This window comes from Podarcis melisellensis, assembly GCF_964234715.1.
Source record: "Podarcis melisellensis genome assembly, chromosome: 1".
NCBI lineage: Eukaryota > Metazoa > Chordata > Lepidosauria > Squamata > Lacertidae > Podarcis > Podarcis melisellensis.
The window spans coordinates 78,720,890-78,748,396 of record NC_138528.1 but is presented as its reverse complement, the minus strand read 5'-3'; the positions used below and the strand labels follow the sequence as shown (position 1 = coordinate 78,748,396).

The following is a 27,507-nucleotide window of genomic DNA, read 5'->3' as shown; positions in this document are numbered from 1 at the left end:
CTTCTTCGTTTTGTGTGTGTGTGGAATCTTTTCAGGAAGCCGGCTGTCCTGAGTTACGACAGCTTCGTGCCAATTTTGGAGACAAAGATAGGCGCGTTGGCGGAAGGCGCGAAGCTTTCCTTGAGGCGCGCGCTCGCTCCTCGTGCCTGATGCTGCCTCGGTGGCGCCCTCGGGGCCGCCTCTGAGAAGAGACCTGGGCCAGCCCCGCGAGCCCCGCGCAAGCACTGCGGCGGCGGCCCGCTTCACAATATCAAGGCTTCTTCAAATTTTAAGCTGAGGTCAGCCGGCCTTCACCTTCGAAAGATTAGCGCCAGCCAATGGCAGAGCCCCGCTTGGCCGGCGGAGAGCGGCGATTGGAGGAGGAGCTCTGCTGATTACCCTCCGGAATCCTCGTCGGTGATTCATGGAATGGGATGGAGAGGCTGAGGTTCCCCCCTGGCTGGCTGGCGCAGGGATTATTTGCGAGGGAAAAGTCCGCCGCTGCAGCCTAGGGGGCACTTCAGAGCAGGCGGCGGAGCCGGCAGAAATTGCACAAGGGCTGGCAGGCGGCAAGGCGAAGACAAAGAGCACGCGGAGGGGGCGGCGTGGAGGGGGGGGCGGGCAGTCGGTGAGTTAAACCGGAGCGGAGAGGCGGGGAGCCTTTCGCTTCGCAGGATCGCCAGCAAGCGCGAAGCCGAGCCGTCGAAGCAGCGCGCCGAAGCCGGTCATGGGGAAAGGCGAGGAGCAGGGCGGGATGTGCGCCGAGCGGGAGGCGCCGAGCCCCTCGTACACCTGGGAGGAGATCCAGAAGCACAACGTGCACACGGACAAGTGGCTGGTGATCGAGCGGAAAGTGTACAACATCACCCAATGGGCCAAGCGACACCCGGGGGGGCTGCGCGTGATCAGCCACTACGCCGGCGAAGATGCCACGGTAAGGGGGAGGCTCCGGCTGCCGGTGCCGCTGGCAGGGCGCAAATGGCTGCTGCCGCCCGGCTCCTGCGCCGCCGCTCACCTGCTGCTGCTGCTTTGAAGAAGGGAGGGAACCGGCGGCGGCAGCCGCTGCAGGGCTGGCAAATCCACAGCGCGGAGCTCGCTGCAGCCGCAGGGCCGGCAGGAACCGCCGTTTGACATGAAACGGGGACTGGATGCAAAGAGGGAATGGGGTGCTTGCAAGCTGGAAGGTTGCCGGCGGCTGGGAGGCTGCAGAAGGAGCATTGTAGCAATGCAAGAGCGGGGAGGAGAGAGGTTTGCCTGCAGGCCGGCCAAAGAGCTGCGCTCGGGTGGCTCTTTCTGCAAGGGGTTTTTCCCCTGAGACTCCCCACCCCCCACGTAAGGAAAGGAGCTGGTGGCGTCCTCCCCTCGCCCGGCAGCTGCTTCTGCAGCTAGTGGTTGGCTAGCCTCATTCCACCACCCCCCCCCCAAACCGGGCTCCTGTTTCAGTAACGGCAGCAGAGGAGGCATAGCGGCGGCGGGAAGGAGCAAAACCAGGATGCCTCTGCAAGATTAGTAGCTGCGGTTCCTGAAAGCGCAAGCTGCAGGGGAGCAGCCGGCCAGCGGAGGCTTAGCTCCGGGCAGGACGCACAGCGCGGGGAAGGTAGTCGCGTGTTAAGAACTATGCGGCTCAAAGCAAAGGCCCGTCTCGCCCAGCATCCTGCTTCCCAAAGTGGCCAGTCAGATCATGTCTCTGAGGAGCCCACAGGCTGGACATGGGCACAAGAGTTGCAGCTCTCCCCAGCTGCTATTCCCTAGCGACTGGACTCCTGAGGCCCGCTGGTCCGGGAGGGAGTCTGTCTTATTCTCCATGAATTTGTCTCCATCCTTTTTTTTTTTTAAGCCACCGTAGTTGGGGGTCCTTCTCACATGTTGTGATAGTATTCCATAGTTTAACCATACAAGCTTTGAAGAAGCACTTTTGTCTACCCAGGATCTGGTTTACTGGATTACGCCAGGAGAAGAAAGGTTTGGGGAAAGTGGCCAACTAGATGCCTGTGGGAAACAAGTTGTGTGTGTGTGTGTGTGTGTGTGTGAGAGAGAGAGAGAGAGAGAGAGAGAGAGAGAGAGAGAGAGAGAGAGAGAGAGAGATGAAGGGTAGAGGGAAGAAGAGGAGGGGAAGCTGTGCTACTCCTCACTTCTGACTTTAGCCCTGTCCACCGCTTGCATGCGCCCCTGATCACTTTCCCTCAAGTGAAGTTTGCCCTAACTGCATCCCATTAAGATAATTGTATACTGCAATAGTCTGGTCTATTTGACCAGACTTCCTTTATGCCCACCATTCTATGATTGCTTTTGAAACCAAGCACCCCACTTCCTCTATCCTAGCTTAGAGACGATATCTGCACATGGCATCCTCTGTGGATTTGCTTGGCATGGTCATTCCCCTCCCATGGTCCTTTGGGCTATCACGGCCTACTGGATGCTCAGCATCTTGCTGTATCCCAGCCCTATCTGAATGACCAGAAACTTTTTTTTTTTTAAACTCTCATTCCATTTGGGGGTATTTCATTCTGAACTGGGTATTTCCCCAGCTTCTGCTGGCCTTCCCCCAGGAGCCTGCAAGCTTTTAGATACCAAGGTCCATTTATGTTCAAGAGGACCCACAGTGGGAAACAGAAAACTGAACTAGATAGGCCTTTTGTATTATAATAATAATAATAATATACCCCGCCCATCTGGCTGGGCTTCCCCAGCCACTCTGGGCGGCTTCCAAGAATATTAAAATACTGTGATACATCAAACATTAAAAGCCTCCCTAAACAGGGCTGCCTTCAGATGTCTTCTAAAAGTCTGGTAGTTGTTGTTCTGTTTGACATTTGGTGGAAGGGCATTCCACAGGGTGGGCGCCATTACCGAGAAGGCCCTCTGCCTGGTTCCCAGTGAGGGAACCGCCAGAAGGCCCTCGGTGCTGGACCTCAGTGTCCGGGTAGAACGATGGGGGTGAAGACGCTCCTTCAGATATACTGGACCGAGGCCATTTAGGGCTTTAAAGGCCAGCACCAACACTTTGAATTGTGCTCAGAAACATACTGGGAGCCAATGTAGGTCTTTCAAGACCAGTGTTATATGGTCTCGGCGGCTACTCCCAGTCACCAGTCTAGCTGCCACATTCTGGATGAGTTGTAGTTTCCGGGTCACCTTCAAAGGTAGCCCTTTGTAGGTGTATGAGGTCTTTTGATCATTTCAACCACCTGGATATGCCCATTAAGAGAAGCAGGAAATGCAGGGAGATTGTGTGCCAGCAGGTGGGACGTAGAAGGTGGTGGGACTCAGCAATGTGTTCCAGCTGCATTTTCTGCTCTGGAAACCTTTCCTCAGGTGAATTTCCTGATGATGAAGGAAAGCCTCTTTGCATGTGCTCAGAGGCACTGTTTTCTACTTTCTTCTTCCATCCTATTTTTGAAACTGAGGGCAGGGGAAGTATTCTGGACCTGAGAGGCACTGAGGACAAATCCTAAATGTGTTACAGCTGGTTGTGATCACTCATGGGAAAGTGAAGCACCCTGGCAATACTCAGAGCATCATTATTGTTTTCCATAATCCCTATTGATCATACTGCTTGGGGTTGATGGGAGTCCAGCATACCTGGAGGGCTACAGGTTCCCAGCTTTATTCTCAGGCTAAGCCCCGGTATCTAAAACAGATCTTCAAAAGTGAGGATGAAATCACACATTCATGTAATGCAGCAAAGTCCACCTTCAGAGGTGGCAGGTGAGTAGGCCTTTTGTTCTCCACCCTTCTACATGCATGTCAGACAGCATGTGTACCAGTAACTTCTAGGAGTGTATTTGCAAACAGCTGTGTTAATCAAAAGCAGCCACAGGCTTTCACATATAGAGAAAACGTGAATCTGTATCGAGTCATGGCTCCATTAAGTCTCTCTTGTGCTTCTCCATTGGTTGTGTGTGTCTGTCATACGGGATGAACAAGAATTGTAGCCAGAACGGATGTTTTTGGCCAGGTACCTTGGCTGCATGTTTCTGGCTGTGGTTACTTCTGTCCACTGTCTATAAAGCACTCGCTGCATTTTGTGTTCTTGGGAAGAACTACATGCTTTCAACTTGTCATTCTTCGAAACACAGCCATCATGTATTAAAATCAATTGGTCCAGATGTCCTGCCAATCTGCAAGTTTTATTGTTAAATCATTTACATTGTAATTTTCATTTCCCACTCATCTTTGAACTTCCCAAACTGAAACACACAGTGATTCTATTGTCTTTGTTGACTTAAATCACAGTGGGGGTTTTCAAAGCAACATTTAAAAAGAAGACTGAAGAGACACAATGAGCTGAAATGTCTGGATTGTGTGATTCTGTGGAGCAACGTTTTAAAAACAAATTACCTCCTTTATTTTATGTATTGTTGTGCTTCTTAGTCTCAAAGCAACTTAACAATATATATATATGAAGTCAAATAAAAGCCAGGAAATTTAAACGCAGTGTACAATACAAAATAATTAAAATGCTCATCCAACACAATAAGGTTAAAACCTATCTCATATCAGTAAAAGGTAAGCACCACAGTAGAAGCTGGTATAACTACCAAAGGCTTAGGCAGATAAAAATGTCTTGGCCTGGCCCATAAAAACCAAGGCACCAGGCATGTTTCCCTGGGGAGAACATTCCACACAAGGAAGAACCGCTACCAAAAAGGCCTGTTCTCATGTGACCACCTTCCACAGCTCCCTTGGATAAGGCACATAAAGAAGGGTCTTTGATGAAGATTGTTTGCTCTGAACGGATTCATATTGGGAGAGGCAGCCTTTGCGGTATTGTGATCCTGAGCCGCATATGGCTTGATAGGTTAAAACTAGCACTTAATTGAATTGAGAAACTCATCAGTAGCCAGTGCAGTCAGGCCAGAATCAGTGTAATGTGCTCAGACCTTTTGGACCAAGTCAGTAATCTGGCCCCTGCAGTTTCCCAACTTGCAGAAGCAAGTTTGATGGCTCCCAGCTTTTGTCACTGGTTTAGCTGCATTGCCTTTTCATCCCTTCTAGGATTTCATGAATGCTCTTTCTCCCAAATGTTGTACATCCACTACAAAGCTATCAGTCTCTTGAACCAGCACATGTGGAAGTGTTTGTACTTATGGTGGGTGGGGGAGGGGACACACAGAGCCAAATCTGCAGCATCATGTTCTTTCAAGTGTATTGTTGAAGGTGACCATTGCTTGCTTGCTTGCCACCATAATTCTGTTTGAACTTCAGGAGTGTGGTGACAGGCCTGATCACCTTCTTTAGGATGTTGCAAGCTAGTTTTTCATTTTGGATGAGGCAATGATAGAGACTTACGGTACCTTGTATATATACACACACACACAGTTTGAGCAGGTAGCAAGGAAGCTGATAGTGCAAGCCCCAAAGTCACATCGAGCCCTTGAAGCTTCTGCCAGCCAATTCCAAGACCATAGGACTGTCTCCTGTTTAGCCATAAACCCTTACTGCAAGTGTGACTTCATTCACAGTGCATTTTTGAAGCCATTTAGTGCTTCCCAAGGAGATGCCACTGTTGCTTGCCATCTGCTAGCAATGTGTTCAAGAACCTAGAAAGAGATGGATATCTGTTCAACAAAATAGCATGGCTGCTTTGCAAAGAAAATGTGGTGTGCATGCAGTATATGACATATAAGTAAGAAAGGCCTATGACCCCAGAATATGATCCCAGTAGAGGGCTTGCCAGGTCCTTTAATCCAGTGCTAGCAAGGTACAGTTACTGGGTTGTAATGAAGACCATTAGTCAGTTCCCAGGAGGCTCAAATTTTCCCTAGCATTAAACAGTGCTTATCCAGCATCTTTTGTAAGGCCAATTGTCATCTCCCTAAACACTTAGCTGTTTCTTTGGTGGGCATTGTGTGACTCAGCAGCAAGCTTCCCTGGCTCCCCCCCATCCCACAACCTTTCATTTTCCTTCCAAGCTACCGTACCATTTGTTTTGGGTATCAGAGGGGGCTGAAGTATGTGGGAAGGGTTTATTTCCTTCGCTTTTTTCAGGTTTATACTCGTTTCAAAAGGAGGAGGAAGAAGTCCAGTGATGCTGCATCCAGTGTTTTGACAGGGAGTGGCACAAAGGGCCTGCCCACAAATTGGTTGTCTACACTCTCCTTGTTTGGCTTTATACAGTGCAGATAGCTCTCTCACATCTGATCCTCTTGCAGTGACAGTAGGAGTTTTGTGCTGCAGGCTGAAAAATTGTGCTCCAGTACCCCCAACAACGCCTGTTCACCACATGGAAAAATTTGGTACCAATTAAAGGTGAAGCCTTCATTTCATGTAGATGAAAGTTAATGGAAGTTAATGAGCACACCAAAATGTTCATCATCTGGGTTCGCCCAGCCTTAGATTATGTTGCCGCAAGGTGAATTAGCAATGCACAACTTTAAGCAAGAGTGTTGTCTGCTGGGAATTAGGAAGCAGTTAGGGATTTTATATGGCTCTAGGGGAAGATAAGGAGTTGGAAATTTCCCTCAGTTACAAATCCTTTAGGCTTATGCACATGCTTGTCCGTTTCTTGATGACTGCAGATTCAGGTAGCAGCTTGCACACAGAGATCACATTTGGTGATAAAATTTCCATGATGCCTCACACTTATGCTTTAATAGCTATCCTTATCTGTATATTATTTCCTATCTTGTTTTCTCCTTTCCAGCATTTTCTAATTTATTTTCTCCTTGTCCCCTGTTCCAGTGCTTTCCCCAAGTGAATTAAGCTGCTGAAGCTAATCTTACTAATTAAGGTTTCCTTTTTTTCCATAAGCAAGGACAACAAAGGACTCATTAGAGACAATGACTTGAGTCAGACCAGTCCCTAGGAATAAAGCACCACAAGATTAGGATTCCTAGATCTGCCACCCACTCACTCTTTGGCTGTGAAAATATCACGTTGCTTTCTGTTTGCTTATCTACTAATAATTATGCTGGGAGATGGAGATTTTCAATGTTATATACTGTGTGTGTGTGTGTGTGTGTGTTTTGGGAATGTGTAATCAGAAGGAATATTGTTTGATTCCTACAATAAGGCCCTGTCTGCACAAAACATATAAACTTGTATCACCACCTTAAAGTCATGGCTTCCCCTAAAGCAGGCATCCCCAAACTTGGCCATCTAAATGTTTTGGAACTACAATTCCTATCATCCCTGATCACTGCTCCTGTTAGCCAGGGGTGATGGGAGTTGTAGTCCCAAAAACATCTGGAGGGCCGAGTTGGGGGATGCCTGCCCTAAAGTGTATTTTGTTAAGGGTGCTGAGACTTGTTGGGAGACCCGAATTCCCCTCACATAGCTACAATTCCCAGAGAAGAGGGATTGGTTATCAAACCACTCTGGGAATTTGCTCTGCACTGGCTCATCTGTAAGGATTATTGCATGTAGAAAGAAGTTTCTGGATTCTAAGGGGAAAATGATTATGAGAGATAAGGAAGAGTGGGTAACAGCTCTTTGAACAGCAATTGTGTATTTCTTCATTCTAGGATGCATTTAAGGCCTTTCACCCTGATCCTGTGTTTGTGAGAAAGTTTCTTAAGCCATTATTGATTGGAGAACTTGCCCCAGGAGAACCCAGCCAAGACAGAGGCCAGAACGTGAGTAAGAGCAATTTTCCCTATACGTTCAGTGAATATTTGAAGGATGGCACTGAGCTGTTTGCAGAAGGGCTTTCAAACAGCCCTCTGGTTTTCAGAGATTCGAGGAGCAGTGCTGGGAGGGAGAAGTGCTTTTCATAACCATGGTTTCAATGGAAACCACTTTCCCCTCTTGGAGCAATGTTCCCGCCACCCATCAACTGATGGACGATGAAAGCGTGTCTAGCTCCAGCAAAGGAGCGAACAGGAGTTCTCCTTAAAGTGCCCATTGTTCCTTTAAGGCTCTGTCCTTACTTGCCTCACACCTAATGTCATATATTATGTCAAGTGCCAAAACAACCTTGCCACCCAAATAGGGATGCCTAGCAGGCTAAGTTTGGCCCACAGGCTGGAGGGTCTGCACCCCTGATCTAGAGTCAATTTTCCTTTTTGTGTTTTACTCTACATTAGTATCTCATGAGCTAGTTCTGTAAAGTGGGTCACAATATTTGAAGTGGTGCTTTGGAGGACAAACGATCACTGGAGAATGAAGAATTGCACTGAGTGTCGGAAGGGGAGTATCTTACAGAGACAATCCAGCCTATCCGAGGCAAATCTGTTTAAAAGCTGAAATTATTTATCCCATGGGAGAAACTTGGCGAGGATGAATTAGTAGGGCTGCCATTTGCTTTTTGAAATATGATAACCCTCGCCTGGCTTCTGCAAAGTGCAGTCCTACCTCACAAGCTCTGGGAGTTCTTTGTATGTGGATAGGCATGAACCAGTGACAGTGGCATGCGCTTGGAGGCTGCAGGCACAAATTCGAATTTTTCCTGCAAAGTAATCCACCTTGAGACCGCACAGATATACTGATCAGAGTTTAAACTAGTCTGTGGATACCCAAGAAAGAAAACAGGATAGCAGTAGAAAACACAGAAAATATCAGCACAATGATTATGCCGTAACGCCAGATTTAGGGTTTCTGTGTAGACATTTCTATAGGGTCATAAAATACATTATAGGATTGAGGTGTCAAAGAAAGCATAGAACATTGATTCATCTGAGGATTAAATACTACCATCCAGAACTGTATCAAGGGTTGTAATACGGTGGATATTTGACACTGTAGGCCAATAGGAAGAACTGATACTGCAAGACTTATTGGGTTTCAGCTTGCCTTTGCTTTATTTGAACTGAGGTACTATGCCCCTGGAGTCTACTGCTACCTCCTTTTGCTGTATGTGAAAAGAAAAAAAAAGGTTTTAGGGAAGGTGGAATATTTAGTAAACCTCAGGTTTAGAGGTTTCCCTTTTCTCAAATGCACTTAGGACAATGTAAGTCCAACCTACCAACATTGACTTTGCTTAATAAATGCTGTATCTTAGAATCCTCCAAAAATAACTACAAGAATGATTTGATGGAAAATTATTATGATAATTCCACCACCACCCAAGGTCACACAGGCTGTAAAAAAAGAAAGAAAGAAAGAAAAGGAATGGTAAAGAATAAAGTATGAGGCGAACACAAGTTTGCAATTAACTTTCCATTTGAAAGCCATCCCTAGCTATTAGATGAGCTGTTTTGTTAGATGCCTTAATGAGGAACGGGGGAGGGACACATCTCCAGAGACATGTGGCTTCAGGGGTGCTTCTGACTGCCTTTAATGTGCAGATAATTTATTATTTATTTATTAAGCTTATTAGTCGCTAGTCACCCTAAGGTCTCCAAGCGACTTAACATTAAACAAAAATATATGCAAATGCCATACAATTGGGGTGTGTGTGTGTGTGTGATAAAGATAAATGTAGTCCTGAAGAAAGCAGGCTGCAAGAAACAAGCAGGGAGAGAGAAGCGGGGGGCGGGGGACACTATTAGAAAATAAAAAGGGAAACACCAGAAAATGGGAAGGCTGGAGGGAGACGACATACGAAGACGAGAGACAGGAAAAGGAGCCCGCTGGAAATAAACCTGTGACTTTTACACACACACAGAGAGAGAGAGAGAAAGAGAGCACAAGAGCTTGAGAGAAAGATTAGCTGAGTTGCTGTTATGTCACAGAATCAATATTCTGAAGAAAAACCTCACACAAGAACTAGGTATAGAAGAGGAGGCAGGGAGGAGCAGGGGGAGTGTTGCAAAGAAACGAAGAGTCCTGAATGTAAATTTACCAAGGAACATAAAATGTCCAGAGAAATTTTCATGGGCCTGTAAGGAGCCTGTTCCCAGTACAACTGGCCACATAACCAAACCAGTCGTCCATATATATTCCAAACGGATAGGAAACCAGCCATGCGTGGATCTTTCATAATCTGAAATTTTGAGCTCTGGCCCGGAGGGCAGCTTTGCAAACAGGATCCACAGATGCCTTTCCCATCGGGCCTCACGTCGCCGTGTCACTCAGGATCCCTCAAAGCCCAAACGCTCCGGCTATCAATTATTCAGGCACTTCGTCCCACTTGGCTGATTGCAAAAGGAAGCCCTTTCTGCCGCCTCTCGTTCTGGGATGGCTGCATTGATGACAGCCAGCCAGTGTCTAAACATTAACCTGCAGGTGCCTCGTGAGTTGCTTTCCCTCAGGAACACCACTCTGCAGAGCTCAGGGCTTCCTATGCCAAAGGGAATAGCAGTTCAGACTACATTTCAGCAGGCAGCAGGGTTTCCTAGAAAGCTTATCAGAGACTCTTCCATGAGGAGTTCAGTACTGTAATGGCAGACCAGGTTTTGTAAAAGAAATCTTGACCTCCCCTAGCAAGGTGCAAAGCAGAAGACCAGATTTTTTTCAATGAATCCAGGGACACTTTTCAACTTCAATGGAATTTGTCAGGGGACTGATTTGTAAATCCGGGGACCGTCCCTGGGAAACGGGGACATCTGGTAACCTTACTCTAGGGTGCATTCACAGTCGGTTTTGCGGAACTGAGTTTGCATAACTGTCTACAGACTCCTCCTCTCCCCTCCGCTTCGCCCCAGTTTCCTTAGGAAACTTCAGCATTGTACCCTTGCCAAGGTTATAATGGCCCTTTCTTGTGTAGTTTTTGGGTTATTATTGTTTTTTAAAGGAGGGGGGAAATAGGCAAAATAAATTGGGGTGGGTGTGTGGAAATGGCAGGCACTTCCTTCACTGATGGATGGGCTTTTCTAGATGTTTGTGTGTGGGAGGGTCTGTTTTGTGTTCTTTCTCATCGAGAAAGATGCATTTGTACAGAGAGGGAGAGCCATCTTGCTGTTGCCAAAAGTGCTGGCATATAATTTTCTTTTACATCATTTGCAATCCAGAAAAAATTAGTGTGCCTTAGTCCCTTTGGTATCAAGAGGACCTCTTTTAATATCCTTTTTTTTCTACTTTGCAGTCTCAATTGGTGGAAGATTTCCGTGCCCTGAGGAAGACAGCAGAAGACATGAACTTATTCCAAGCGGATCCTGTGTTTTTTTCTCTTTACTTGGGTCATATCCTTGTGATGGAGGCTCTGGCTTGGCTTATGGTTTCATACTGTGGTACTAACTGGATTACAACCTTCCTCCTTGCTATCATCCTTGCAGTTTCCCAGGTGAAACTTTGTTCCTTGGATATTGAATGGGCAGTCACCTGCCTCCTAGTTCATCCATGCCTTGAAAGTTGCATACTGTCACTGCTTCAAAAAGGCACTGAAGATAGCATGAAACAACTTGTAACTTAATAATTGCCAATTGTTACCGGAAGGGTGGGCCATCTTTAATACTGTGTTGTGTTTCATTCCCTATTACAATATTATAATACAACTGAATCAAATACCCTCAAAAAATAAACCTACAATTTGTATTGTAATGAAACACAGTATGTAAGAAATAAAATAAGCAATAAAAGAACAATTTAAAAAACCATACAGCATCTAACACAGCACATTACAATAGCTAGAACAGGCAGGGAAATCGTTAAGTGGTCCACAAAGTCCTGCAACAATTTTCAAGTGGTTCAGGGTGGGGAGAAGTTTGGGAACCATTGATGTAAAGGAAACTGAAGAGAAAGCACTTATAGTTAGGTTTTGATATAAAGTTTCTCTTAGGGGTGCCTTTTTTCTCTCTCATGATCATTCTATTTCCTCCCAAGGCCCAGGCTGGATGGCTACAGCATGACTTTGGACACCTCTCTGTGTTTAAGAAGTCTACATGGAACCACATAGTTCATAAGTTTGTGATTGGTCACTTGAAGGTAAGGTCATTTCCCATTGAGGAAATAACTGCAGTCAGAAATGATGGGGTTAAGGTTGCCATCTTTCTCCTGGCAGGACTGTGTCTTTAAAAACCTCTGAACTGACAAAGATCCCAAGTATCATGCATTCCCCATCACTGGGAAGTGCTGTGCCTGTTGGATTTCTGCCTGTCATGCAGCTTTTCAGGGAGCAGGACAAAAAGAGCACAGTCTTAGCTGGAAACCAGTTTACTTCACTCTTCCAAGTGATAAAAAACAGTAAATTCTAGCTCTTGTGTCTGATTGCTTTAGCAAGGAATAAGCTGAAATGAATCTATTCTAGATGAACAGGTTGTTGTGCCCACAGAGGGATATAGCTTGTGAACTGACATAAATGTGTCTCAAGCAATATACCGGTATATATATAAAAAATCCTTTCAAAATCTGAACCATTTGCCACAGTCAAACTTGTATGACTATATTATTCCCTTTAAGTTTGTTAAGGAATCCTGATGGAGAATGGTAGAATAACTAAAGGAACAAGACAAGGCTACCCGTTGTCACCTTTGTTGTTTATAATAGTTTTGGAAGTATTGGTGCAAAGAATAAGATGTTATCAAGATATTAAAGGTATAAGAGTGGGACAGAGACAATATAAATTAAAAGCATTTGCAGACGACGTGATATCTGTAGAAGATCCAACAGAGTCAATCCCGAAAGTATTACAAGAGATTTTTAAAAAATTGGTGAGGTAGCAGGTTTTAAGGTTAATAAAGATAAAACCAAACTTTTTACAAATAAACTGTAAGCAGATAAGAACACTGGCATTATTATTGTAATAACTTGCAGTTTTATAAGAGTATACATGTAAAGTAGATGAATAAGTGAGCAAATTAAGTTAATTTGGATATGCAGAAAATATTAAAAATAAATCTAAGGAACTGCAGAAAGAGGGGGAAGGAAGTCATGTTTTGAAATATTAAAATGATTGTAAAATCATTTAAATGTATAAAATTGGAAAAAATAATGGAATCAGTGTGTGACATTCAGGATCAAAGCATGTCTCACCTGTTTTACCCCAAAGTGCGGGATTTTATAAATTCAGAACTCAGAAGCTGGAAGATCTGAGTCCAAGAGATTTGACAATAAATACAATGAGTTTAGAGGCTCAAGAGCACAGGATGAGGAAATCAGTTCTTTCAAGAATCCATTAATAGGCTGAAGAGCTATGGCAGAAGATAAGGATCGAGCCAATAATAGTTACCACCTTTTTAACCAACTGAGGGCCTGCGCCTGAAAGGCAGAAATTCAACAGATCTAGCCAGCCAACCACAGCTAAGAACCACCAACTTGAAATACTCCAGGAAAATCAGTAGTATGTCACCTAGGACTGTCAACTCCGCCCCCCCAGCTCCTGTGCCTTTAGCAGCAACCTGACACACAGATGGAAAGCAGATTATGCTTTTCCTGGTGTGGAGATAAAGTGTCAGGAAAAGCTTTGTTGCTGCAGTTACCAGGCAACTGTTAAAGATACAGAGCAGCAAGACTAGCATCACCTGGAATGGACATTCATGGCCATTCTTTTGAGTGCCTCCTTTCATATTATCATTCAAGATCACAAACCATGGAGCAGTAAGGAATGCTGGCTGGAGCAGTTTATCCTTGCCACATAAAACCCAGATAAGGCTTTAGGGACTGGCTAGCTAATTTCTCGATAATGCCCACATTGTTTGCCCCAAGCTGTAGGCTTCCTTGCTTTCCTCTTGGGACCTCCAGGGTCTATGAATAGGGTGTTGTACTTGCTTTCCTTAAACATGGCCTGGGGCTGGAATTGAAAGCTTCTTTGTGAGCAAAGGCTTTCTGTCTGTCCTGAGTTTTTGGAAACGATCTGGAGCAGCCCCAACAGCCAGCTTGCCTACCAGGCCAGTGATGAGCAGCAAGCTGGCCTTCTGGTCCGCCGCTTTAAATTGGTACTCAAACCTCAAGAGGAAAAAGGAGCTAAGAGTTCGAGGGAGCCAAACTGACTATTGTACCTAGTTCCCAGCCCCTTTCATTATTATAATATTGCATGGCATCTTTTTGTGTACACGAATGCATTGAAAAAGCAGAGTTCCCCATGTACCGTGCAAATCTTTTCTTCCTGCAGGGCGCCTCAGCAAACTGGTGGAATCACCGTCACTTCCAGCACCATGCGAAACCAAACATCTTCAAGAAGGATCCGGACGTGAACATGGTGCACCTCTTTGTCTTGGGAGACACGCAGCCTGTTGAGGTAAGAAGAGGGGGTGTGAAATCAAGTTGCATTTACACTGAAGTTCTTTGTTTCCAAAAGTTGGGAACCCACTTTGCATGTTTATGGGGGGATGGGAACCCAGCGCAGTTATGTGGCACCTCAGTGACCAGCAAACAAGAAGGGCAAAACTCTTTCACAGGCCAGTTTATATGGACTTTGTGACTGGTCAAGTTTTGTAGGAAAAAACTGTCTAATCCGTGGCTTAATACTGACCCTACCAGTTTTAGGACTCTGAATTTCATACCAGTTGGATATGAATTAAATGCTATGGGTTGTATCAAACAAAGCTGTCTCATTAGTGTGAAGACTTCCATCTATGCAATGGGACTTCCTCTCCTTGTAAGTCTCTTGCCCGCCCCCATCGGCTCTGGAGGATTGGGGGCATGCAAGGAGAGAGGAGGGGGAGGAAGTCCTGTTGCATAATGGAACCCCTTGTGCTAATAATGGGATGACTTCATTAGGCACAACCTTAGATTTGGATGACGGAGCCAATGACTCGGATACCATCCACAAACAACAATAACAACAGAATGGTTTTATTATTATATTAGTTATAGGCTGCTTTTCAGGGCTAGCCCGCCCAAGGCAGATCACAACACATTAAGACACAGATGATTAAAACCATAAAATCATAATCTACAGCACAGCACATCTGAAAACATGATGTTTGGCACAGCTTCACCAGAATAAAACTGACCTATCTTCATCCAAAAGCTGACCGGGGGGGGGGAGTCTTTAGAGTTCTCCTAAAAACCAGTCACATCTCATGTTGAAGGCAGTTTCATTCATGTATGGAACTGGCCATTTGGTGCTACCGTGAGGCCTTCCTTGCTACTATCATACTTCCATGTGATAGGCTTCTCTACGTGGCTGGTTTGCAGAAGACTCACCTAGAATGAAGCTGCACTAATAAATTTATTTATTCATACATACATACATACATACATACATACATACATACATACCCCACCCATCTGGCTGGGTTTCCCCAGCCACTCTAGGCAGTTTCCAACAGATTTATAATAATAATAATAATAATGTGATAAAACATCAAACATTAAAAACTTCCCTAAACAGGGAAAGCTCACTGCCTGCTTTGAGGACTGGATCTTGCCAATATTGTCTACACTGACTGGCAGTTGCTGTTCAAGATTTCAGATGGGGGATATTCCCAGCCCTGCCTGGAGATGCTGGGGGTTTAAACAGGGACCTCTTGCATTCAAGGCCAGATGCTCTCCCACTCTTAGATGTGCACTTATCCTCAGCTAAAGATGTGACTTGCAAGAGCACGCCTGCACCTTTAATATGAGAACCACCTCTAAGAAAACAGGAAATAGACCTCCTATAGGTGGGAAAGAAAAGGGGGCAATAAGATGTTATTCTTTGATACATTTTTTTTTTATAATGTTGGGGCGCTGCAGCTGTATGTTATCCTTTCGATGGGTTGTTTTCTTGGAACACACGTTTGCTCTGGTTCAGAAGTGCAAAGAATGATCTTCAGCCAGTAATAACCAGAAATAAACATAGTTTTCAGCGGAGCTCTGCAAAATGGTTGCCACGGCAACCCTCTGTGTGCTGTTGCATCACATACTAAGAAGATGCTTGCCGTTAAATCCAAAGCCTCAGCCAGGAGGAGTGCACTGAATATTTTCAAAGTAAACAGAGGATGGGGCAAACTGGGCATGGTTGTGTACAGGTTGTACCTTGTGTCATAGAGGAATGCTGTTTGATCATGGTGTCTAGAGCGCTGCGTGCCCTTCGAGGAACACCGCTTGATTTGGCCTGGTTCGTTATGTTCAAACAAAATTAACAATGGAGCTATGCCAACCTTCAACACCGGGCCATTTCGAAGCTGATAATTGTAGCCTTATCAACAGGTGCCTGAATTTGCTTGCGGTCTTCTTAGCATTGTACCTATCAGATTGTGAGCCTGCTGGCACCGACCGTACAACATGCAACATTTAAAAAGTAATATCATTATTTATAAATGGTGATTATGATCATAATAACAACAGCAATAAAAACTGAAAAATGATTTAGCAGCACACAGAAACTTGTGAAAAGGAAGAGGCTGGTTTTCCTTTCTTTCATGGACATAACTGTCAGCATATCATCCAGTTGGCACTTGTCTAAAGTCCATCTAAGCAGAAAATTGGCATTTATCTGACCTTTGCGAAGGCAAAGCAGTCGGTTTGCGAAGGCGAAGCAATCGGTTTGAGCCAGCAGGCTCAAGAAATATGTGTGCTGTTTTCCAACTACGAACCTTTAAAAGAAAGTGGTGTCATTTCAGTTTTTCAAAAAATTGAGGAAAGAGCCACCATACAGTGAACTGTGGAGAATGGTGAATTGAGTTCTGCCATCCACACTATGCATAGAGCCTAGGTGTAAAGATCCCATCTTGCTAAAACCATGGTTTTGGCAGCCCAGAATGATTGTTGAGGACACATTCTCCTCCCTTGGCCCCCCTTCCATTCCCCCCTCCCATACACTGGGCGGGGTATAAATAATAAGATTATGGTGGTGGCGGTGATGATGACTTGTTGCCTGATGGCAATTTTTACTTACCACAGCTGACAAGAAAAGTGGATATTTAAAAACCTGACTGTAAATACCGTATTTACTTGAATCGAATGTGCACCTTTTTTGGCCAAATTACAATGCAAAAATTAAGGTGCGCATTTACATTTGCCAGCATATACTCTTTTTTTGTTTTTGTTTCAAGGTTTTGAAAATCGAGGTGCGCATTAGATTCGATGGCTCATGTAAATATGGTATTAGGGGTTCTTGCAGGGGTGGGGTGGGGGAATTATAGCAGAAATGAAATGTAATAACTAGTGGGCTTAAATGAGTGAATATAATCCTCTATCGTCAGAAAAAAGCTTACAATATTAATCTGATACAAAAACAATTTCAAACAATAAAAAATCAATATAACAACAATACAAGAAGCACAATGACAATTTAAATAGGTGTTCACTAAAACAAAGGCAACCTTAACAAGCTTTCTGAAACAGGAAGGCTTCAAAGTACACCTAAAAGACCTAAAATGAAAGGGAGCTTGGCAAATCTCCCTGGAAAGTTAGTTCCACAATTGTGGAGCTACCACTGAGAAGGCCCCTTTTTCCTCTTTTTCCTTAGTATGGAAAGAAGAAGCTGAAATACTTCCCATATAACCATCAGCATGAATACTTCTTTTTTGGTGAGTATCTCCATTTCCTTCTTTCGCTTTCCTACGTGTAGGTGCAGGCAGGAACCTGCTTGTAATTCCTTTGTGATTAAACAGTTATTCTTTATTTCCTAACAAGCCCCACCCTGCATAGGTATTAAGATCCCTCCTGCTACATTTCTGATGTGCAGCAATAGGGTAGATCTCCTTTCATTCACTTCTGAGCGTTCATTGTATTCCATATTTGGAAACTCATAGAATCCAGTCAGAACCATGCCACATATTTTCTCTCTTGACTCTATCCTTTCTGCCATTGTTTCATTTTTATCCCACCCCTCCAACGAGAAACTCAAAGCAGTATACATGGTTCTTCTCCCCACTACTCCATTTTATCCTCACAACAATCCTGCAATGTAGGTTAGGCTGAGAAGTTGTGACTGACTACATCCAGTGATCTTCACTGCTGACTAGGGATTTGATCTCAGGTCTTGGGAGAGCTAGTCCAATTTGCTAACTACTACACCACACTAGCTGTTATGCAACTCCACACAACTCTATGAAAGAAAACATGGAGCTCCATCATATATTTTTCCAGGATCTTGCATTGTGAAGAATAAATGTTATTGGTCTATAAACTCTAGTTAAACTAGGAAGAAGCATCAAGAGATCCCTCCTGGGACTACAGCATTTTAGAGTGTAATTTTTTAGTATTTCACATGTTGAAAATTCTTTGTATCCAGAGAGCTAGCTATTCTAAAACTGAGGTGCTGGTTCCTACATACGGGGAATCATTTGTCCTAGTGGAGAATTGAAACTTGGCATTACTCACCTGCACTTTGAAGTGGTTCAGAATGCTAGTTAAAATGGGTGGTTGCTGTTTTCTAAATAGCTGAACTGGTTGTAAGTAGAAGCACTGGGCCTTTCTGGAACGGTACAGAGGTATCCTAGTCACTTTAACATCTTGAGATGTTGGATAGAACACAGACCAAAACAGAATCTCTTGCCATGTTTTCCCAGAATGATAGCACTTTCCTCCAGACCCTAACTTTCATGTTAAGGTCACTGTCCAGCTGCAGGGTGCCATTTTATGTTTCATGCCTGCCTGCCTCCTCTAATGCCTTCTGGTTTTCCTTTCAGTTTTTCCACCTCTCCTCATTCCAGTTTACTTCCAAATGCAAATCTTCATGACCATGTTCAGACACAAATTCTGGGCGGTAAGTGAAAGATCCTCCACACCCTGCATTGCCTTCATTCAAACCCATTCATTCCATTGGAGTTGAATGGCCTGGGCCACTCCAAGGAGATCTTCCTGGGGGAAATGAAGAGGCATCTCTCTGCATATTCTGTGGAAGTGAGCACTGGTGGAAGGAGGGAGGCAGCATCACCCCTTGCAACACGTAACCTCTTCCTTTTCTCCTTAGGACCTGGCCTGGGCCTTCAGTTACTACCTACGCTATTTCACCTTATATATCCCCTTCTATGGAGTTCTGGGATCCTTGTGTCTCCTCACCTTTGTCAGGTAAAGTTTCCCTCTTGCTGAACCTCCCCTTTCCAACAGTGGAACTAAGGAGTATCTTCAGAGTAGCCTAATCACACTGTTTCTACCTCTTTCAGTCATCCATCTTTGGTCTACTACGCTGTATTATCTTTGCTGACTTGTTCTACCTCAGGCTTTGCTGCACCCCATCTCTTCCCAACTTATCCCTCCCCCTTTTTTTAGCTCTCTTTTTCTGAGGGCAAGTTTCCCTGTGCTTGTTTACTGTACACCAAATGCTGTGCCGTGAATGCAGCCCAAGGTCAGAGGAGCAGGAGTGCAGAGTTTTCAAAAGTGCTTCGTTGGTTTTACTTATTCAAGAGCTCTCAAACATTCAACACATTCACACATGTTCTGCAGGGATTTAGTTACCAGAGACGGTCGCAAAGCATGTTTGGATCTGTTCTTTGAACTAGAAGGCTTTGGGATTGCATGGGAGGCCTCAGGATTCCAAGGTCTTTTCATTGCCACCCTCACCATGGTGCTTCTTCTTCTTAAGAATGCAAGTTCTTTTGCGTGGATTTTCATGCCCCCACTGGGGTACCTCTAGGCAAATGAGTACAACTTTCCTGAAATGTGACATTCCTCTTCCAAGGAATGTGTTGCCATCCCATACTCCGGTATTTTAAATCCTGTTTATTTCTGATAGCCATCAGCAACTGTTCCTCTGATAATCTTTGCAAATAGCTCACATTCATTCCAAAAAACCCCATTCATTTGTCTTCATTTATGCATTTCTGAATTGATCCTAGGACAAACAGTAATATTATTAAGGTAACAGTATGCAGGGTATATTAAAAAATATATCTTCAGACTCGTTGGATAAATGACAGTCCTATGAATCTGGTGAACTCCCTCCATTTAGCAGCCCTGTGCTTGAGGGGAATCTGGCAGTGTATCTGTGTTAGGCTGTTCAGATAAGCTCCCATTATCAAGTGAAAAAATAATCACGTACGAACCAGTCCTTTCTGCTACTATAATTGGCACTGACAAAATCCCTTGGAGAAGACACAGAAAAAGTCAAGCAGTCCAGTGGAAAATTCCAGTTTCACCTCCTTCCCCAGTACTGTTGCCAGGAGTAAAAATGAGAAACACAGTCTGCTATGAAGCTGGGGTGCCTATTATTTGGGGGTTTTTATAGCTAGGTCACTTCTTCTTTGAGCTGCTTAAAATACAGGCTACCTGGCTACAGCAGGGGCAGGGAATTGATGGCCAATAGATGTAGTTGGACTCCCACTAGTCACAGCCAGCATGGGCAGTGGCTAGGGATGATGGGAGCTGAAGTCCAACAACATTCTTTTATCCCAAATGAATAGCTGTCTTGTCTCTTCTTAGGATAGAAAATGAATATGCAAATTATTAAATAAGTAAATGGAAAGTGTCTCACAATATAGAAAGGCAGAGCAAAATGCCAATTACCCTTTCCACTGGAAAACCTAGCAACCGCTAAGATGTTTGTCTGTACAGAATGGGGGAGGCTCTCCTTTGATTATTCAGGCAAGAATTCCATTTCCCCTGCACTAACGGAGCACAGTTTTGTCCAAGGATTAATCTATCCAGATATACAAGGCTTAATTTGTGTGGGTTTTGTCTCTCCCCACCCCCCTTGTCCTTTTTTAAGGTTCATGGAAAGTCACTGGTTTGTATGGGTTACACAGATGAATCACATCCCAATGGAAATCGACAATGACAAGCACAGAGATTGGCTCAGTGCTCAGGTAAACTGGGTTGCTAAAGTCTGAACTGTTGAAATCTTGCACGGCCTTAATGAGACAGCAAGCGCCGTTGAACTTGGTGGGATTTCTGGGATTGCACCGTGAGGGTTCTAAAATCATGCTGGAAAAAACTTAAGCCTTTGTGTGCGTGTCATGGGATTCTTCTAAAAATAAAGCTAACTGAGGAAGTTTGGTGCTGTGCAGGCAGATCAGTGGGAGTGGCAGATGGTCTCTGTCGATGCTCCCACACAGCACACAGCAGCTTCCCTTCTCCCCCTCCCAATAAGTGACTGCTACTGGTAGGCCATGTGCAGAGCAGCAGCAACCCTCCAATTGCTCCTGACCCTCTGCCATAACTAACCCTTAAAATTACATTTTTGGTGGTAGATAGCCCATTCCCCATTGATATATGGGTGAATGTCATATTTCTGACAACTGCACTACAGACTTCCATGAAGTTCTTTGCTGCCATCTATACAAGGTATATTTGAAGTGCCTCCAGACCACATGTTATAACTATTTCCAATGTTAGATTTCTTGGTTCAGGCTTCCAAAACTGATGGGCCTGTTTAAGCATTGCAGTGGCCATGGGAAGAACATTTGCTTAAATTAGATGGCCCTCATTTAAACAAGAGGGCCACATGGAAGCCCTTGCACAATGACTATTATTTCTTAATTTATTAAACCTCTTTGTGCCAAAATGGGCTTCTTGGCAATTTTGAAAATATAAAAACCAGTGACACGAACTTTAAAATATAAACATTCATAATTAAAAGAGGGAATAAAGCAATCCCCTTAAAACAACACAGCAATTAAAACCGGAGACTGGTAGAGAGATCAAGGAAATTCCTGTGTAAACAGGTGCAATCTGAGACTTCCTTGGATTGTGGCTTTAGAGTAGAAGATGGCAGAGTGGCATTAGAACCACAGACAGTGACAGAAGAGCAGTGCTTGTTATGAAATCCACTTGATCTGCTTCCAAGTCTGGGCTTCATTAAGATTCACTGTTTTGTCTCCTTGAATTCTGCAGTTGGCAGCTACCTGCAACATTGAACAATCCTTTTTCAACGACTGGTTCAGTGGACACCTGAACTTTCAAATAGAGCACCAGTAAGTATGCAATGTTTGGGCCTGAAGGAACTTTGCTAGAAAGAATAGACCCCTAAGATACAATAGAATCCCCCTGGGGGAACTGGAAACCCATAAAAAGGAAGGGCTAAAAGCAGGGTAATTATTACCTTGTTGTTATTTTTGAAATCATTATTTCTGTCCCACGCTTGCACACTAAGTGGCTACAGTGCCTAACAGCAAAAGAACATAACATTACAATATGATTGAAACCCCGTGTTAGATACAAAAAGCAGAAAACAGTTGCTCATGATGTTTGGATGACTTCTGCTAATGTTTCAGTGCTGGACTGTCTGCACTGACAACACACACACACACTCACACACCAGCACCAGCCATGCACTCAGGCAGCAGAGTGGGTTGGCAGAGCCTTGAGGGATGTACAGAGATGTTCACCTTCAAGCTACTAGATGAGGAAGCTACTTTTGAATGCCTTCCCATGTTTAAAAAATTACTGCAAGTAAAACCCAGCATCAGGGTCTAGGGTTCTAACCTAGCCTCCTCCATACAATGCTAGTTTTCTACCAGCAGAGACCACACACTTGTAGTCTGAAGTGGGTACAGTCCCTTCTTCCACTACTCCATTTTGCTGCTTATTCCTGTAAGCAAACGTGCAAGGCAGTGCATTGCATTTCCCCAAGGACGGAGTCTATGGAGGCCTTCCTCAAGCTTTCTCCTTTCTGTTTTACCATAGCCTGTTTCCCACGATGCCGCGCCACAACTACCACAAGATAGCACCGTTGGTGAGGTCCCTCTGTGCCAAGTACAATGTCCCTTATGAAGAAAAACCTATCATGAAAGCATTCTCAGACATTGTTGGGTAAGAGAACGGGCGGGGGTTTTCAGTGTGTTCACCTAGCGCATCTAGAAAATCTGGCAAGACATCGCAAGGCCTGTAGCCCATATCCTTGGCAGAACCTTCAACCAACTCAACTGCTGTGCAGACATTTGCCACAGACATGTTTAGAGCTGGGAATTCTCTGCAAGTGAGCTTGGCCTATGGACATTACCTTGCCTATTCCTTTTAAACCACAGTAGTTGCCATTGCTCAAGCCAGCCAGCTTTGCTAGGTTGTTGTGAAAGAGAAAAGGCAGAGCGAGATGAAATTGACAAATATAGCGTTTATGAAACAAAATATATGCTGGAACCTGGTAATGGAAGGAGAAAAGGAGGCAGCACTGGAATGCCAGGCACCTTAACAGGCATTTAAATGCTCCTGTGCAATCCATTGGAAGAACAGTCCAGGAAGACAATGTGCCTTGGTCATTAAATAACTATTGGAATTCACAATTTAAGTATAGGTTGTTATCAACATGCTCTATAAATCCAGATTTAGGAAGATGAGTGTAGCCTTATTCATGTTTTTACTTGCATGTAAGGCACCCATGCAAGTAACATGCAAGGAGGGACGTGAGTGGCGCTGTGGGTTAAACCACAGAGCCCAGGACTTGCCAATCAGAAGGTTGGCAGTTTGAATCCCCGCGACAGGGTGAGCTCCCGTTGCTCAGTCCCAGCTCCTGCCCACCTAGCAGTTCGAAAGCACGTCAAAGTGCAAGTAGATAAATAGGTACCGCTCCAGCAGGAAGGTAAACGGCGTTTCCGTGCGCTGCTCTGGTTCGCCAGAAGCGGCTTAGTCATGCTGGCCACATGACCCGGAAGCTGTACGCCGGCTCCCTCGGCCAATAAAGCGAGATGAGCGTCGCAACCCCAGAGTCGGCCACGACTGGACCTAATGGTTAGGGGTCCCTTTACCTTTACCTAGGGCACACATATATAGCAAGAGGAGCAGGACTGCCGTTGACATTGCATCCATACTTGACCTTTCCATGTTGATTGTGGAGGTCTGAAAGCGAGACTCTTCATGCAAGCAGCTGCTCCTGCAGAGGGGCTGCATGTGAAGAGGACGCTCACACAATTGTGTGCCCTGCTTTGTGTGAAGAGTTTGCCTTCCAGTCCTCTGAAAAGGTTGGGGGGGTGCAGCGACAGGAATGCAACACTTGAGACAGGACTGAGAAGCATGACCCCACCCCGTTGCTACACGCGAGTATCCTACGCACAAGTAAATGCAGGAACATGGCTCTAGAGACCATGCCAACACTGGAATGCCATGCCTCTCTTCTTCTTCCTCCACAGGTCCCTAAAGAAATCTGGAGCACTCTGGTTGGATGCCTACCTCCATAAATGAAGCTGGGTTTCAACAAAGGGGAAGGTGTTAGGCAAAGGGGGCGGGGACTGGGGGCTGGGGGTGTTCACATATGTATTCTTATCGTCCAATTTCAGTGTGTATCTTTGTGTACACAGCTTGAAGGGAATTTCCTGTATTTTAAAATTGATGCTGGGGTGGGTTCAGGGGACCTATTTAAAATCAGAGAGGGTTTCAGACAGGTCAGTTAATGTCCATAGAATCTGAACGGAAAACGCTGATCTGAACACGTGATGGCTGAGAATTGGCCCAGTTGGTTTGGGGGGGGGGTATTTTGAGAAGGGAGGGTGAGTGAAGAAGCAAATAGGCAGAGATACTCTCCTGTTCCTCTTCCTGAGACTTACTACTTACTATTATTACTGTCCCAGACTCTCAGGTACTTGATTCATCTACACAGATTTTATTTTTCAAAGCAGTCAAGCTTCTGCAGATGTTTGAATTGCAAAACAATCATGGCTGGCTCTTTTTAACAGACTTGGGTCCCATTTCCCCTTAATGATGCTGAAACAAGAGGAGGGAAGGCAAGATAAGTTAATCATCGTGATAATATTCATTATTTGTGAAGTGCCTCTGAATGCAAAACTCAGATAAAATACAGGCCTTGCATCATAGGCTTACATAGAATCTTAGCATTGGAAGGGACATTTGAGATCATCTCATCTGACTCTTGTTAGCCTCCAGCTGAGACAATAAATGCCAGAAGCATGTTTCTGAAAAACAACAACCACCACCCAGTAACAAAATATTGTCACCAATCTAATGGAGAATTACATTGGGGGATTCTCTGCTCTCGGCTTTTTCAAAAGGAGAACTCTAAAGCCCAGGTCCAAGCAGCTAGGCCAGGTCCGTCTCCTTTGCTCAGAGCTGGTCCTTTCCATGTATGCATGCACATGTATGCAGACCTTTCTCTCCAGTTGCCACACTGTTTGAACAAAATTCCATATACCGTACTTGTTTTGCCTTGACGTTTCTGTCCCATTCTCTGCAATGGGGTGTAGTTCCCATTCGCCCTGGGTCAGCTAGCCTGATCCAACTAGGGACCACGTGTGCAAGGAAGCAGGCTTTCCAATGTGTGCTCCTCACCAGATAGGGGATGGTGCACTTAAATGGCTGCTGCATGCATGATTCACCAGTCAGGTCTGCGCATATGCAGTTCCAGGGCAAATGCAGACCGGGCTTCGGGATGAGAAGCAGGCACCATCTGTTTAGTCTTCCCCCACTTTTTCCAGCCTGGGCAGCTGACTAGCTTTATTCAGAGCTGCACGTGTGTGTGGGCTTTAATTGGGCCACTGCATTCTGGGCCCACAGGAGCATTCTGCCTCTAGTCTCAGATGTAATATCTGAGGGTCTGTCATGAAACAAGGTACTCTCTACAGCCGGTAGCGACTTGCTTTAAAGATCAAGATTTGTTTCTGGATCCATTAACAGTGACAAGATCCCAGGCAACTCATGTACAGTGTTGCTATATAGTTCAACCACCTTAGGTGATTTTCCTTCTTCTTTGCAGCCTTGTCTAGCTCATGACCTCAGTTAAGCTAGCTCAGATATTTAGGAAGCATGCCTCTTGCCATCCATGCAAAATTCTGTTGGTCATATGTGGAAATACCCAGGTCACTCTTGGGGCAGCAATTAAGTGTGTTGGGACAGTGGAGGAGGCCTAGGTTCACTCAGCAATGACTTGAGGCCAGTCATTTTCTCTCACTCTAATTTGCATCACAGGAATGCGAGGAAGAAAATGGAATAAGCCCACATATACTACCCTGAGCTCCTTGGAGGAATGGCAGGATATAAATAAATACACCCATGAGAACGTGCTTCCAGGGGTTTCTGGGAGTGCTCTCATGGGCAACCAGTTTATTCAGTGAGCCAGCTCAATGGGCCAGAACCATGAGATATGTGAATGAGGCATGTATCTTCAAAGATGGTTTCTGGGACTTTTCCCACAGTTCATGGATCTTATACTTTCTGCCGACAATTCTAGCGCTGTAAATAAAGTACACTGTTCATCCACTTTTTCTACTAATGACCACATTTAAATGCCAGTGGGCCATTAGTAGAAAGACACCTTGCTGCCCACACCCAGTGAAATTTTGGGTTAGTCCTTACTAACTAAAAGTTAATGAGATTGCAATTATTTCTGCTTCTAATGCCTATTCAGTGCCTCTTGACTATTTGGCAGGTAATATAAATCTTACTTGGCGCCAAGTATGTGTAGCTACCATACTTTATTCAATAGCATTTCTACTGAGGATCTGGAAACCCCTGGTTCCAGAACTAAAAGGAACATTCCATATTTTATAACCTTGATACGTAATATAGGAAGTAAACACCAGAGTGTTAATAGCACAACTACATATTGCCTTAATCTACCTGGACATAATCAAGCCAAACTTGAGTATTAAACAAAAAACACAACTGAGCAGTTTAAGCATGTAATTAAGTATTGAATCATTACATAAGTGCTTAGGTTTGGCTGATTCATGCCCTCTGCCTCTTTCTGGTTCCATGAATGCAGTGCTTTTTTACTATTATTAAAAAAAGATGTGCCAGTATTCATAAATTGATAAAAGTGCCGTGGGTGCCAGCACAAAATGGCTGCCATGGGCAGCAAAGAAAAGAGAGGTGCTGGTGCTCCAAACCAGTCAGTACTGTCACAAAAAAGCCCTGCATGAATGTATTTCAATTTCTCTGCTCCAGCAAGAATAACCACCCAAAAATGTACTGTAGCATCTCCTATGCAGTCTTCCAAGATGAAAGCTCATTTGGTCTGAAGTCTTCTGATTTTCTTGTGGTTCTGTTTGCCCAACCTTTGGTTCCAGAACAAATTCTATCATACCTGTAGCAGCTTTCTACCTTGTTTCGCTCCACTCCAGCACCTTCTAATCTTGTATTCCATCCTGCTCAGATGATTTCTCTTTGCTTACCCACAGAAATCTGGGGATTCAGCCATTTCAACTCAATAGCCTTCTCTTCAGCTGAGGGCAAGTGCGGGCAACATTTTGCCCTCCAGATGTTACTCAGCTACAATGCCCATCAGCCTCAGCAAGCACAGCCAATGGGTAGGGATGATGGGACAACATCTGGAGGGCAAAATGTCCCCCACACCTGGCTTAGGGGGAAATGCAGGCTGCAATCCTATACACACACTTATCTGGGACAAAGCCTGAATTCAGTGGGACTTCTGAGTAGACCTGTATAGGATTGTGGGGTTAGTGGATTATTAAACATTTAGGCAGGAGAACCAGTACTGCCAATGACTGTGGGAAATGGCAGTTGCATCCTCTGATAGTGATACGTAGGTGTTATTTAGAATAAAGAACAATGTTGCTGGGACAATCCACACAAGTAGGGGTCAGTATGCAACTTACACAGAGCAATTCCTTTAGTGAAAATGTAGCAAGTGCTAAAAAATATAGGTACAGTAAGGAGCCTAAAATAGACATTTTCTCTCTCTTGACTAAAACAAGCCCCAATGGCTGTCTTTATTCAGAGCACTCTTAGAATCACAGAGTTCTAGTCCAACCCCCCTGCAATGCAGGAATCTTTCACCCAAGTTTCATGCTCTATTGACTGAGCTTGTTCATGAAAAAAAGCACAGAATTGAGTGATTGAAATAAACATTAGCATTTGGGAGATACTTTGTGTATTGTGTTTCATTGCTTTTGCTGAAAGACAATGTTCCACTGCTCCCCAGACATTAAAGCACTGATTCTTAACTAACGTGCATGTTTCTTAATAGGTAAGTTGTGACAACTGCAAAAACTA

The 27,507-nt window shown here is 44.6% G+C and overlaps 1 protein-coding gene across 1 annotated transcript; it reads left to right on the top strand.

The window, feature by feature from the left end:
* Positions 1-169: 169 nt before the first annotated feature.
* Positions 170-26,265, top strand: LOC309380731 (acyl-CoA 6-desaturase-like). Its single transcript, XM_081930858.1, has 12 exons — positions 170-913; positions 7,446-7,556; positions 10,886-11,083; positions 11,623-11,724; positions 13,850-13,975; positions 17,135-17,195; positions 18,300-18,376; positions 18,584-18,681; positions 20,318-20,414; positions 21,442-21,521; positions 22,234-22,359; positions 23,673-26,265. Exons 1-12 carry the CDS (start codon positions 707-709, stop codon positions 23,722-23,724), a joined length of 1,335 nt encoding a protein of 444 aa, XP_081786984.1. The 5' UTR covers positions 170-706; the 3' UTR covers positions 23,725-26,265.
* The last annotated feature ends 1,242 nt before the right edge of the window (positions 26,266-27,507 follow it).